At 40.9% G+C, this 14,460-nt stretch overlaps 1 protein-coding gene, 1 long non-coding RNA gene and 1 pseudogene across 19 annotated transcripts in view; 1 reads left to right on the plus strand and 2 right to left on the minus strand.

Annotated features, from left to right (window-relative positions):
• The window catches only part of LOC311618836, a 105,517-nt gene extending 91,509 nt beyond the window's left edge, over positions 1-14,008 (minus strand). For all 9 annotated transcript variants that reach the window (XR_014794370.1, XR_014794371.1, XR_014794372.1 and 6 more), the window contains exon 1: positions 13,379-14,008. This is a non-coding gene — a long non-coding RNA (uncharacterized lncRNA). The remainder of the gene's footprint in view (positions 1-13,378) is intronic.
• On the minus strand, positions 6,515-14,123 carry LOC311618780 (charged multivesicular body protein 3-like; annotated as a pseudogene). The gene is made up of 2 exons (XR_014797060.1): positions 14,008-14,123; positions 6,515-8,301 (listed from the first exon to the last, which is right to left on the minus strand). The product of XR_014797060.1 is annotated as a charged multivesicular body protein 3-like (transcript).
• The window catches only part of ZEB1 (zinc finger E-box binding homeobox 1), a 225,142-nt gene continuing 223,310 nt past the window's right edge, over positions 12,629-14,460 (plus strand). For 2 of the 9 annotated variants that reach the window (XM_084875660.1, XM_084875665.1), the window contains exon 1: positions 13,036-13,165. In XM_084875660.1, coding sequence (XP_084731786.1) covers positions 13,108-13,165 — 58 coding nt within the window. In that variant the 5' untranslated portion in view covers positions 13,036-13,107. Of the gene's footprint in view, positions 13,001-13,035; positions 13,166-14,460 lie in introns of those variants that run through there. The other 7 variants (XM_084875661.1, XM_084875663.1, XM_084875671.1 and 4 more) reach the window with 6 other exon arrangements.

The raw sequence follows: 14,460 nt of genomic DNA on the forward strand, positions 1-14,460 counted from the left end.
CCTTTGCATCTTCAATCACTCTTACCCTGTTCTATTTTTCCATAGCACTTAATACTCTTCTAACATATAATTTGCCTATTTATTTCCTCTCTAATTATGTGCCTCATTCCACTAGAATGTAAGTTCTGCTGGGCAGAGATTTTTGTCTATCTGGTTCCTTGATGTATCCCAGAATTTAGAACAATGCCTGGAACACAGTAGCAGATCAATAAATATTGGTCAAATAAATGAATTCTTATGTGTCCTTCTTAATAAAGATTAAGCACTCTCCCTTGGTTCTACGCTAGGTTTATAAGGTTAAATAACATGTGTTGATGTCTTTGGCTTAATATTTAATCTAAGTTTTATCATACTTAGGCACACATATATGCCCAGTTTTCTACAAACAATCCAGCAATGTTTTCTGTAATGATCTTAACATAATGACCTTCACTACTACTGAAAGAACAATATTCAAAAAATTCCTTAAAGAATCCTCTATTTTACTATGATTTCTTTTGTCCTAAGATCTTTGTTAATGACTAGGAAGACTTTTTTATTACTTGTGTTGCTATTGAGAGAGAGAGAGAGAAACGGGGGGGGGGGGACAGAGAGAGAGAGAAAGAGAGAAAGAGAGAGATAGAGAGAGAGGGAGGGAAGAAGAAAGGGAGGGAGGGAGAGAGAGAGAGAGAGAAAGAGAGAGAGAGCTCCACATGAGAAACATTGATCACATGCACCTTGACATGGGATGGAACCCACAATCTATTGTAGGTATGTGCCCTAACCAGAAATCAAATCCTCCACCTTCTGGCCTATGGGATGATGCTCCAACCAACTGAGCCACACCAGTTGGATGACTTTTTAAAGGATTTATTTCTCTATGAGCATTTTTTTGCTGATAATTTGTTATTACCTATATCTATTTTACATTCGTTCTAGTTTTTCTTCTGGGATAGTGACTAGTCCCTTATCTTTTTATCATTATCATAATTTTCCTCAAATATCGTTATTTTTTTTCTCATTTTTCCCTTCAAAATTCTCAATCACTAAATCTATGTGTATGTTTGTATCTGTGTAAAATTTTACAACTTTTTTAGTAGGCATTTGAAATTTCTTCCTACCCTGCAGTCTCTTGCTTTTAATTACAGACTAGAAGCTTGGTGCATGAAATTCATGCATGGGGGTGGGGTGTTCCTCAGCCAAGCCTGCACACTCTCCAATCTGAGACTCCTGGCTCCCAACTGCTCACCTGCCTGCCAGCCTGATCACCCCCTAACTGCTCCCATGCCAGTCTAATTGATGTCTAATTGCTCCCCTGTCAGTCTGTTTGTCCCCAACTTTCCTCCTCTGCAGGCCTGGTCACCCCTAACTGCTCTCCCTGCAGGCTTGATCGCCCCCAACTGCCCTCCCTTGTAGACCTGGTCCCTCCCAACTGCCCTACCCTGCTGGCCTGATCACCCACAACTGCCCTCCTTTGCAGGCCTGGTCACTCACAACTGCCCTCCCCTGCTGGCCATCTTGTGGTGGCCATCTTGTGTCCACATGGGGACAGGATCTTTGACCATTTGGGGGCAGCCATCTTGTATGTTGGAGTGATGGTCAATCTGCATATTACTCTTTTATTAGGTAGGATAAGAGGCCTGGTGCACTGGTGAGGGCCAGCTGGTTTGCCCTGTAGGGTGTCCTGGATCAAGATGGGGGTTCCCTTGGGGCATGGGGCGGCCTGGGCGAGGGGCCTATGATAGTTTGCAGGCCGGCCACACCCCCTGGCAACCCAATCAGAGGCACTGTTATCTGCGGTGTATTTATCTTCTACAATTGAAACTATGTAGCCTAAAGCAGAGTACAAGCCATGCCAGAGTGCATGGAAAGCTTGGCTTCCTCCATTGCCAGGGGCAACCCTAGCCTCCTCTTGTCTCCAGCTCCATGGCTGCCGACATTTTTTCTGTTGAAGTTTATCTTCTATAATTTTAACTTTGTAGCCTTAAGCGGAGGCCTAAGCCAGCCAGGGTGTGCAGAAAGCTTGGCTTCTTCCATCTCTGGGGAAACCCAAGCTTCCCTCTTGCTCTCTCCTGGCCATAACCATCTTGGTTGGGTTAATTTGCATACTCTATCCTAATTGGCTGGTGGTCATGGCTGGTGGGTGTAGTCGAGTGATGGTTAATTTGCATATTACTTTTTTATTAGATAGAAGGATATTTTGAAAAACTAGATTACCATGACATTGTGAATAATGCATCTTTTTGCTCTGCTACTTAAATTCCCTTTCATGGCAACTATATCTTGTGACATATTAAAAATATATTTCTTCTCCCACTTCTCTTTCTACAATTTCTTTATTTTTTTCCTACTGTGTAATTTAAAATGTGCATATTGAAGGCACAATACCTTGAAAGTTGTTATACACATTAATTTTGTATCTGGTTGACAATTTATCTTAGTAAAAAGGTACTACTATAGTTATGTCCTCTTGGCTTCATATATTATATTTACATAAGAACTTTTAGATTATGTTTCAAAATAATCCTTTCATTATGTTGTGGCTTATGCCTAATACATAATATTAGATTTTCTCTAAACTCTTACCCACATGAGATATTCACTAAGATACATCTTTACCTTTTCTGTCTTTATTACTCCAAAGATATACTGCCATGTATCCTCACATTCATGGACAATCTAATCTAAATCCTTTTATAGTCCAGGGCTATAAAATTCTAATTCATAATACAGCTTGTTTTGGATGGTGGATACTTACCTTCTTTTAAAAAGTAAACCTTCATTGTTGAAAGTATTATCTATGTTCCTTTTCTCTCCTATTGACTTCTCTCCACACCCAGCCTTCATCACCCTATTGTCTGTGTCTATGGGTTATGCATACACACATATGAGTTCATTGGTTGATCTCTTCTTCCCCTCCACTGTCCCCTGCCTCCCCTCTGAGGTTTGACAGTATGTTTGATGTTTCTATTTCTCTGGGTCTATTTTTGTTTATCAGTTTATATTGTTCATTAGATTCCACATATGAGTGAGATCATGTGATACTTATTTTTCTCTGATTGGCTTATTTGGCTTAGCATAATGCTCTCCAGTTCCAACCATGCTGTTGCAAATGGTTGAGAGTTATTTCTTTTTTATAGTTGCATAGTATTCCATTGTATAGATGTACCACAGTTTTTTAATCCATTCATCTGCAGATGTGCGCTTAGGCTGTTTCTGAATATGAGCACACAATGGAGTCAAAACAGTCTCTTCAATAAATGGTGTTGGGAAAATTGGACAGATACATTAAAAAAATGAAATTAGATCACCATCTTACACTATACACAAAATAAACTCAAAATGGATAAAAGACATGAAACCATAAAAAACCTATAAGAAACCATTGACAGCAAAATATCAGACATCTCTCATAGCAATATGCTTACAGATACATCTCCTAGGATAATGGAAATTCAGGAGAAAATAAACAAATGGGATTACATCAAAATAAAAGCTTATCTTAATTGCTATTTTTCTTCAAACTCATGTTAAAGACGTTCGTACTAAAAAGCAATATTTTCTTCCTTTCCTACTCATGTACACAAATAACATATGAAATGGTACTAAAATATGAAGGCTAATCCCTTGGATCATATAAAAAGGGTTATCACTTTTTCAGCATTTTGCTTCCTGTCAGGTTAAAGTTCAAGTTATTAAGTATGCTAAGACAATTTGAATTCCTTCCATAAAAACATCCAATTGGGATAGAAATTATTTATCATAGAAGGTATTAAAATATGTATACTTTCTAAATATGATCACTACTGTAACAAGAGTTATTATCCTTGGTCTTATCATAAAAGAGTTAATAATAAAGCAAGAGAAACAAGACACTGAACAATTGATTATGAAGTAAAGATAAAATCTTGGATTGGGTCATCAAAGGCTAGGGCCGTGGTCAGAAAATGCAGCTTGTGAGCCACATGCAGTTCTTTGGCCCCCCGAGTGGTGGCTCTTCCACAAAATACCATGGCCTGGGTGACTCTATTTTGAAGAAGTAGCATTAGAAGAAGTTTAAGTTTAAGAAATTTGGCTCTCAAAAGAAATTTTCATCGTTGTACTGTTGATATTTGGCTCTGTTGACTGAATTTGCCAACCATTAGACTAGGGGATAAAGAGCAGATAGGGAGGAATTGTTCAGAATTCTCTCCTGAATATTAACATTTTCTTTATGCTTTAGAATTTTGTCTTAGCACACCTCTGGATATGATTTTATGTTTATTGAGTGAGTGTAATAATATTTGACATGGGAGTTATAGCTATGATCATGGTTTGAGAGTCCCAATCTAGACCATCTGAACTGTGTACCTGCAACTTCTCTGTTTCTACGCATGAGATGGAAATAACAGCTATTATTGCTATAACAAAACTCAAATAAAACCATGTGATAGTAGATTATAAAGCTCAACAAATGATACATTCTCTATTAAATTGGTGAGTGTGTATTAACATACATAGCCTTCCTTTTACTTATTTTTTTATTTTCGAATATAAACACAGGGGATACATGATTCACCATTTTACTGTGGAAAGAAGCTGTCATTCTTTATCTGGAAATGGCAGCAATCATTCTCTAGTAGATCTAAATGATTGAATTGCAAGGTCAACTGTATTGGTGACTAACTCATTTTCCCTCACCTCCAGGACCTTCTTTTCCCAAGATCAAGCAATTTTCCTGTGTAATGAACTGTATCTGCTAGCAAGTGGCCTGGAAATTAAGAGGTCCAAAGCACCTTCAAAATCCTCATTTTCTATTTGGTCTCATGATGTCTTTTGCTGCTATATTACTGATCCAAGTTTTCCAAGGCTATACAAAGGAGAAATGCAAAAATGAATAGAACTGCAAAACTATTTCATATATGGAGAGAGGAAATTTCAATCAATTGTGAATTGTTCAAGGGATAGCTTTCTAGCTAATGGGTTGTCATTTTTTTTACACCAAACACTTCTTTCTAGTTGATAGCCTGTTGGTCAGTTCAAGGCTGACTAGCAATTGGAAGGGGAGCAGATGCAACAAAGACATGCTTTGAAACCAATATCAACCAACAAAAGTGGATTTTAGTAGTTCGATTTATGACCAATACATATGCGAAATCTGGAGTAAGTGAGTTCAAGAGAGGACATATAAAAGGGATCCTTGCAGTTGACTGAGTAGAGCAAGCAAGAATTTACTCATAAAATTCAAAATATTAGTGATTTAAAATATCCAGTTATAAGCTTAATTATAATCTAAATGAAACAAAATACATTATTTTCCTAATAAGGGAGTTTTAAATAAACAAGCACACTTATATGTTTTTTGTTATACTAGGCACGGAATAACTTAAACAGGACTCAAGATCCAGAGGTGGGATGGTTATTGGTTTAATCTAATATGGAATTTATTATGTATTTATATATGTTCTTCATTAGTCCATTTCATTGTTTGCCTATACACATATTCTAAAAATTGGAGCAATTCATATGTTTTCAATCAGTGTGAATAAGCTACCAATTTTCAAAAATTTTAATCATGGGGACATAAAACCTTACATATTTCTAGTGTATATACAGGGTGGGGCAAAAATAGATCTACAATTGTTCATTTTGAAAATAATAAATAATACAAGAATAAACTGTTTCTCATACTCACAACTGTAAACCTACTTTTGCTTAACCCTGTATGTAAGGTAGTCTGGAGGACAGATTAGAATCTGAATGGGGAGGATGTTAGCTTTTATGCATTAGGCTAGGATAAACATAATAGTGGAAAAAACAGCAAGTATTAAAAAATATATTAGAGACATTTTTATATTCTTTCATTTATCATAATTTTGAGGGCCTGCCATATACTAAGGTAGTTTCTAGGACATTGGAAAACCATTACCTGAATGTATAGGCAGGAACAATTTTATTATTTTAAACATTGGAAATACTGTTTTATACTGCTGAAGTTTTAACAACAGTATTATACAATACTACTTGTCAATATAATCTAGAAAGGCTGTTCTTCATCTGTGCTTCATTTGGATAGCCACATCTTTTATCTGTATTGCTTTTCCTTACTGAGTTATTCCTTTAGAACTGATTATTCAAGAGAACAAAAGTTATCTTAATGCTGGACATTCACTTTTTCTTTTTCGACACAGAACACTGGCATCTTGCATAATGTGGATACTCCTGACTTAAAAAAAAATCATGGGTTACAACTGCTTTCAATAGGAGGTCCAAATTCTACGCATCTTTATATGATCAGGTGCCTGCTTCTCTACCTCTGCAGCCTCATCTAGATTTTAGATCAATTAGGACAGGAACATTCATTCCACAAATAGTTAATGAATAAAATAATTGCTATTCCATAGACTCTGACAACTTTCTAAGTATTTACCAGATTTCGCACATATATCAGAACATAAGAGTATTCTTGGTCAATGAATGACATTTACATCACACTTAAATTTAGTGTTATAGTTAATGGAAGTATAATTCTTGCTTGATAACAAATATGGTGAAAAATAAATTTTATTTATATATGTGTATTACTCAGAGACCTGGCAAGAGACAGATGACACACTCAAAGGGTAAAGTGAAAAGAGTCTGATGAAGAGACTTGTATATAGGCATTAAGGGAAACAATAAGGTATAAAGTAACTGAGGACTCACAACAGGAGGAAACTACTATCATTCCTAGGCCTGAAGGGATGAAAGGAAAAAGCCGTTTGTAAAACTTGCCAAGAACTGTGGCCAGAGACAGGGCTGTTTTACTAGAGCCATGGCCTTAGGTAGAGGAATGAAGTTACTGTCAAAATACAGACAAGCAGGAGGGAGTATGGGGAAAGATGAAATAAAATGTTGACTTCTCTACTTTCTTCCTCTGATCATTTGGCAATGTCTCCAAAGTGGCTGAAATCAAATAGGAACAGGAGGGTAAAGGAGCCTAAGTGATGTGGTTCACACCCCAGAGCATGGAAAGGCAGACATGGACCTTGAAGGACAGAGAATAACCAGCATAATATGAAAAAGCAAAGCTTTTTAAAGTTAGAATAATTCAAAAAACAAACAAACAAAAAGAGAAAAGAAATTGATCCAAACAGAGCTGGGTCAGACCTGGGACAAAAAAAGATGGAGAAAAATAGTGATTAAACAGTAAAACAGTAGAGGGGCATAGTATCTAATCTATTTAAGGAGGATAAAGAGAGTGAGCAAAGAAATAAAAAATAAATTAAAAAATAGAGGCATGAAAGAAGTAGAAGGTTTTGACACAGGGTATGTCACTTTCAATTGTTGTTAAAGCAGGAATTTATTAGAATCCATTTATATAGTTTTATAGACAAAAAAATTTAGAGTCCTCAATATTCAGACAATGAACTCTATTTTCAGAAGTATTTTGTGAGAAGACCAAATTCTTTGCACCCCCTTCAAAAATATACTTTTGTTTATACTCCTGAAAATGATGCATTACACAAGGTGTCAAGAAAAATCTTTTGAGATCCCCAAACATCTGCAGAGTGAAAGAAAAAAAAAATCCAGAATGCAGTGTCTTCTCACAAAGGTATAGTGCAAGAGATACATAAATGGGGGCCATTTCAGAGGAGTGCATGCACATCTGACGGGCCATAAGAAGAGCTTGAGGGCCCAGCGGGGCAGCACCTAGCTGTGGAGCCTGGCCTCCAGGGCCTCCTCCTTTTTCTCCTCATTTTATGAAACAGCTGTCACTCCCAGCCATTCAGACTCTGGAAGGGTGCCAGTCACTTCACTAGGTGCTTTGCCCAAGGACCCTTGCTGTAATTACAAATAACTTTTGTCAATTTCCATTTCTGCTGCTTCTTCCATTTTTTTCCTGGTCATCCATGCTTTCAGAGGTGTCCTCTAACATCTCTTCTATGATCCCAGCCTTCAGCATCTCTTTGGACAGCTTCAGTATGGTCGCCTAGATTTCTGGGATCTTCACAAGACTTTGCATGACCTTCATCACTTCTGTGCTCTTCTGCAGGGAACCAGTCACTCATCTGAGCTTTGGATGCATAGAGCTTGCTTTCAGCCTTTGTTGACCTAATCAACTCTTTGGTCAGGACCACACAATGGTTATTTTGACCCTTTTTGGAAGTGTATTTCACAGGTAATTCCATTTTTTTCTTCTTCTCTTTGAATATCTATTTGCCTATCAACTCTCATTTCCTTTCTTATCTTCAATGACCACTCATCAGCAGCTCTTTTGGTTTTTCCAAATAGCCCCATGGCTTACTGAATTTGTCTTGCCCTCTTTGGCAGGTCATGGGCAGCTGGGAAGCCATCTGGTAGCTGTAAATGACCAGGGTATGTCTTAATACCAACTTTTTATGTGAATTTACAATGATGGGGCATCTAAAACCTGTTATTCACTAATATATATATATATATATATATATATATATATATATATATATATATATATATATTTAATTCTCACCTGAGTATAATTTTTCCATTGATTTTTAGAAAGAGTGAAGGGCTGAGGCAGTGGGGGGGGGGGTAAGGGGGAGCAGGAAAGAGAGAAACATCAATGTGAAAGAGACACATCAATCGTATCAAACCTGCAACCCAGGTACATGTCCTTGGTAGGGAATTGAACCCATGACTCTTTGGTGCAAGCGTGGGCATTTTAACCACTGAGCAACACTAGACAGGGCCACTGGAAATACTTTAAATACACCTACTCCAAGGATTTAATAGTGGTAGTGATTGTAACTGTTGATCTGTGGAATATAGGAGGCCAGGACTGTAGGACAAACTGTAGGTCAACAGATATACACTGTAAGAGAACCAGCCAGTTGCTAAAAGAAGTTAAAATTCCATAAAAAATAAATATATGGCGACAAAGAGGGGAAAAACAGTAGAAACCAAACTCAGACTTCTGATATGATAAATAACTAAAAAGACACTTAAATACAAAATATGCATGTTTCGTACAAATTACCTACCTATAGATGTTTAGTATAGAAAAAATGTTCAAGTTCATAGAGAATATCAATATTAACATTTTGATATTAATATATTAATATTGATATTAATATATCTTCTGTGGAAGTGGCATTTTAAAGCAATCTTTATTGTGATTTTATGGAAAAGATTAACTTTAATTTTTGGATGTTCATCAACATCCTTCAAACATCTATGTATATACATAACATTTCTCTATACTGCATGTTTCTGAAATATTGCACCCAAAATAAGAAACTCCATTTCACTCACATATTAAAAATAGAAGCCTTATTCCACAGAGAGGGAAATACCATTTTGTGGTGGAAGAAATAATAAAATCACATGAAGGTCTGGGGAAAACATTTGTCCCTATTATTCCTTCCTGGGAGGCTTTATTCATAGGTCCTAAGGAAAACTGTCGATTCTGCATCATCCTGTAGTCATGTTTCCATCCTGATTCAGTCATTGTAGAATTTGGTGGAACTGCAGGCAGTGAAATGAGCATTGCTCTGTATGTGAACCACATACCCAGAGTCACTAATGAGCTAAGGACTGAGGAGCAACTTTAAGGGATTCTAAATTCTAAATTACCCATAGGTAATTTATACAAAACATGCATATTTTGTATTTGAGTGTATTTTTAGTTATTTATCATGATGGGGCAGGCCAAGGTTTCAATTTTATTCTTTTTCCTTCTAACCTTTAATATTTAAATCATATAAGCATATTTAATTTAATTAATATTCTATTCTTTCATGAAAATAATCAATTTTTTATTCTGATGAAGACTGTAGAAACATGTTATACTTCTCAAATATGTTCAGGAACTTAGGTACATGGAAATCATAGACTCCATGTGGAAAATTGTGAGATACCTATATTTAAAATTTAAAATAATTTTATGTCAATTTTTACCCTCACTTATACATGTAATATGGAAAGCAAACAGTAGGTGCAAAGGATTCATGAAAAAAAATATAGAAAAGAACTCAATATTGAAAATATTCTACTCATTTACATTCTCTCCTTACATTTAAAAATTTTCAGCAGAATGCCTCTTTCGGTATATATTCCCAGTGCTCACTAGAAGCAGTGTTAACATTTTTGGATGTAAAAATAGCATATATTGTATATTGTATGATGAACTAAAATTATTAAAAACCAACAATACACAATACATGTTAAACTCTTACTATCCCCATCATATTTGATTTAACTAAACTTGAATTTTAGTAAATGTATTCCTTTTCTAAATTTATTCTAAAGATTTTTCCAATTCTTTAATTATAATTGAGGCAAGAACCATCACATATGCATCAGGTTTTAAGGAGCAATTTATTCTGAGATTTACTTTCCAGTCCAGATTTGAATAAATTTGGGAACATTTACACTAAATAAAATATAGTAATCAAATATTCAATTTGCAATATACATAATTATTGCAGAATTTTACAAAATTGAAATTTTGTATTAGAAGAGTTGGGATACCAATATTTCATATGCATATTTTAAAACATAATGAGAATAGTTAATCATTTGGGAAAAATGATTATGGGAAAACTAAAATTAAGAACATTGTCTCTTGCCAAAACTGTTTTGACTCAGTGGATAGAGTCGGTCTGCAGACTGAAAGGTCCCAAGTTCGATTCTGGTCAAGGGCATGTACCTTCGTTGTGGGCACATTCCCAGTGGGGGGTGTACAGGAGGCAGCTGGTCCATTTTTCTCTCTCATCAATGTTTCTAGCTCGCTATCGCTCTCCCTTCCTCTTTGTGGAAAATCAATACAATATATTTTTAAAAAACCCAAAACACCAGAATATAAGTGACAGTAAATGGCTTTCACATCCATTTCTTCAATGGCTCCTAAAAACTAATGTGAAGGTAGATAAACAATCCTTACTTTAGCTAAGAACAGATTCAGAAAAGGTGAACAACATTAATTTAGGAAATACTGAGTACCTACTATTTGACTAGGCACTCTACTAGGTGCTGAGGGCATAGACATAAACAGTAGTGGGGGGGCGGGGAGGGGAGAAGGTATATTTCTGCATGGAGTTAAATACATCTGGCCCAAGCTAACTAAACCAGTAAGCACTAAAGGGAGAAAATTATTTCTACTTAATTTGTCCTTTCACTTTGTTGATTTCAAGGTGAGGATAAACAATGAAGGAAACTTAGGAGGGAGGGACAGGACAGACATTTCATAAAAAGCAAACAGTATGTGTGATTATTTCCTAAATTTAAGAATAATTACGATGTGTGCCAAAGTTAGAGAGCATTTTTTTTTCTTTTGGACTGGAAAGTAGGAATTAGGATAGGAAACTTACCACTTGAACCAGGCAAAGCATGGACCCAGTTCTGGTTCTGACACACACAACTTCAGTGAACAATGTGTTAAGGAAAGCAAGAACTGCATGTACTTAAAATGATCATCCAGAATAATAATTCTAGTTTTGACATTGAAGGTGAGAATTAATATAGACATAATGGATAGCAAAGTATATTTATAATCTCATTTCACACACCAATAAATAATGTATTCACTTCTCAAAATGCCAAAGTAAATGTGAGAAAATTTTCACCTATATTCAGGATTAGACTTTCTAGTTTTAAATTATGGACTTTGGCTGTAAATTTATTTCAGTTGAAAGGTTTGAAGGGATTATTAATGAATCTTCTAAAATTCTGGAGGGTGTTTAAAAGATTATTTTAACATAATGAAGAATCCTGCCATAGGTATGACAAAAATTGCAGGCATAAATTTGTTGAGCACCTACTGTGTGACAGCACTGTGCTGGGCAACTATGTTATTTCTAATCATCAATATGTCACCTTTCCATTTTCTCTACCAATAATTCTTATATTGTTAATTTACAACTATATTATTTGAAATGCAGCTTAGCTCATTTATTCCACAAACTTGGTTCCCAAAACATTTCCTCAATGGAGAGGAGGGAAAAGCTAACTGACTACTTAAGAGGACTTCCCGTGGAATTTGTGGTGTTATCTATGTGGCCTTTCAGAAAGCCCCCAAACTTGTACAACGTCAGGGACTTGAGATAAAATCAGCAATCTGTTTCAAAGACCTCATCTTTCTGTCGTGCTTCTTGCATTAAGGACCAATACAGCAAGCACTGCCCATTTAGGTGGTAAATCGCGGCCTGTTTTCACCTTCACTCTGAATCTGTAATGCCCATGAACCCCAACTCCTGAGACCACTCCAAGGGGAAAGCTGGGAGGAGCTCAGAAAGCAGGTCAGCCAGCCGGGCGGGGCAGGCCAAGGTGACAGCAGGTGAGCCAGCTGCTGATGAGGAAGTGAGACAGGGACCCTGTGGGTATTACTCATTCCACTTTACCGCCAAGCTGGCTTTCAAGCGGAACTTGTAGTCTCTCTTTCAATCCAGCTGAACTTCTAATTGAAGTCTCTTCCCATCCCGGTTTGCTGAGGGGGTTGGGAGAGGGAAAGGACCCTGCGTCCGTGTAAGGGAAGTGTCAGGACAGTGGGGTCAGGTAGCCTCTCTGGTGACATCCAGTGTCCTCGTCGTCAGTGGTCAAGCTTCCCAAATGAGTTCCTTAAACCCGCGTTTCCCCTAATCCGGAAACTCCCCGGGGTGCCCCGCACAGGACCCGCTCCGGAGCGCAGACGCTGCGTGGGAGCAGGGCCCAGCCTTGAGGAGGAGGAGGGAGGACAGGTTGCCCAAGTCACTCCGAGGGCACAGGGTCCCCAGAGCCAGCCAGACCCAGGAGCGCCCCGCGGGTGTGGCCAGTCCGCCGCAGAAAGCCGCGGAGCCTCCTACTTCACCTCTCTCACTCCGGCAGCCGGCCGCCCTCGGACCCCGTCCCCGCAGCTTCCCGGTGCCCCCCTCCCCGACCCCGTGACAACTGAGGGGAAATTCTCCCTCGCCCCTCGATTCAAACGCGGCTGCTTCCACGGCGGCCGCAAACCGCCCTCTCCCTAGCAACAAGGTTCCGGCCGTAGAGCGAGCGGCGCTAGGTGTAAGGAAGGTGATGTCGTAAAGCCTCGAGTGTCGTAAACCAGGTGCGGTGGGGAGGGGTGGAGGCGGAGGGGGAGGGGGAGGGGGGAAGGGGAAAGGGGGAGGGAGGGGGAGGAGGTGACTCGAGCATTTAGACTCAAGCGAGAGGATCATGGCGGATGGCCCCAGGTGTAAGCGCAGAAAGCAGGCTAACCCGCGACGCAATAACGGTGAGTCGCGGAGGGGACCGGGGAGCGGCGGAGTCAGGGGGAGTCGGGCGGCCGGGGCGGCCCGAGGGTGAGGGGGGCTAGTCGGGATGGGGGCGGCCGGGGCAGGGACGGGCAAAGTGGAGTGGGAAAGTAGAAAGTAGTGCTCTCTGCCCCCCTCAGCTGCCGGAGCCGCGCCGCGGCCGCTCGCTCTCCCTGAACCGTTATGTCTCTTACCTGGTCTCTCTCCGCCTAGCGGCTCCCGCCGCCGCTGCCGCCTGCCTGGACCGTTAGCCGCCGCCGCCGCCGCCGCATCCCCGGCGCTGGGCAGGCGGCCGGGACGCGGCGTTCACTTTTCTGGTCTCGGGTGGAGCGGCTGTTGCTTCTTTTCGCACTTTTCCCCACTCTTCTGCCCCTCGCGCCTCCCTGCCCCCCCTCCCCGCAACCGCCTTCGCTGCATTTCCCCGGGCGTGGAGGTTCCCCGGAGCTGGGAACTAACTTGTCCGGCCCTGACCGTGCAAAGTGGCGTCGGCGCGCCGCGGCCCCGGCCCGCACCGGGGCTCGGGCTCCGCGGCGCGGGCGGCGGGGGACGCGGCCGCCGGCTGCGTGTCGTCCGTGCGCGCGTGTGCGCGGGGCCGGCGGGGCGCGCCGCGGGCGGGCGGGCGGCGGCGGCGGCAAAGTTGGGACCTGCCGACGCGCTCGCTCGGGGAGTGGGGGTTCGCGGCGGAGGCGCGGGTCCTTAACGCCCCTCCTCTCCCGCCCGCGCCCACCGCGAGCCCCGCTCGTGAGGTCCGCGTCCTGCGGGGCGCTGGCGGGGCGGTCTGTGGCCGGCGGCGAGGGGGCCGCGGTGTCTGTGGAGTTGTTACCTGGTTAGAGACCCGGGAGCACCGCGGGCAGAGCCCTCTCCCCGGGGAAGTCTCCCCGCGCCGGGATGGGGCCCTCTGCGGACGCCTCTCTTTTTTTCTGTTTCGGTTTTTGGGGAAGTTGTTACCTGGGCCAGACGCTCGGAGTGCCGAAGCCCGATAATGGAGCTGGGATGGCGCTCGCGGTCGCGGGTGGAAGGGGATGGGGGAGGGGGCGGGCGGACCGACGGACGCGCGCGGGTCGTCTGCTCGCGCCGCCGCTGCAGCTGCAGTTGCAGTGTGTATTGATTTGTGCTGGGGAAACGCACATGCCTGGGTCTGGGGAGAGAGTTTAAAATAAATACACGGATCAATCAATCAGAGAGAGACTGAGAGAGCGAGACCCGAACATGTGGCATGTGGCTGTTGCACAGTTGCTTTTTCCAGTTTGGAGAGACCTTGTAAATTGATGGTATT

This window comes from Pipistrellus hanaki (genome assembly GCF_964339955.1).
Source record: "Pipistrellus hanaki genome assembly, chromosome: 1".
NCBI lineage: Eukaryota > Metazoa > Chordata > Mammalia > Chiroptera > Vespertilionidae > Pipistrellus > Pipistrellus hanaki.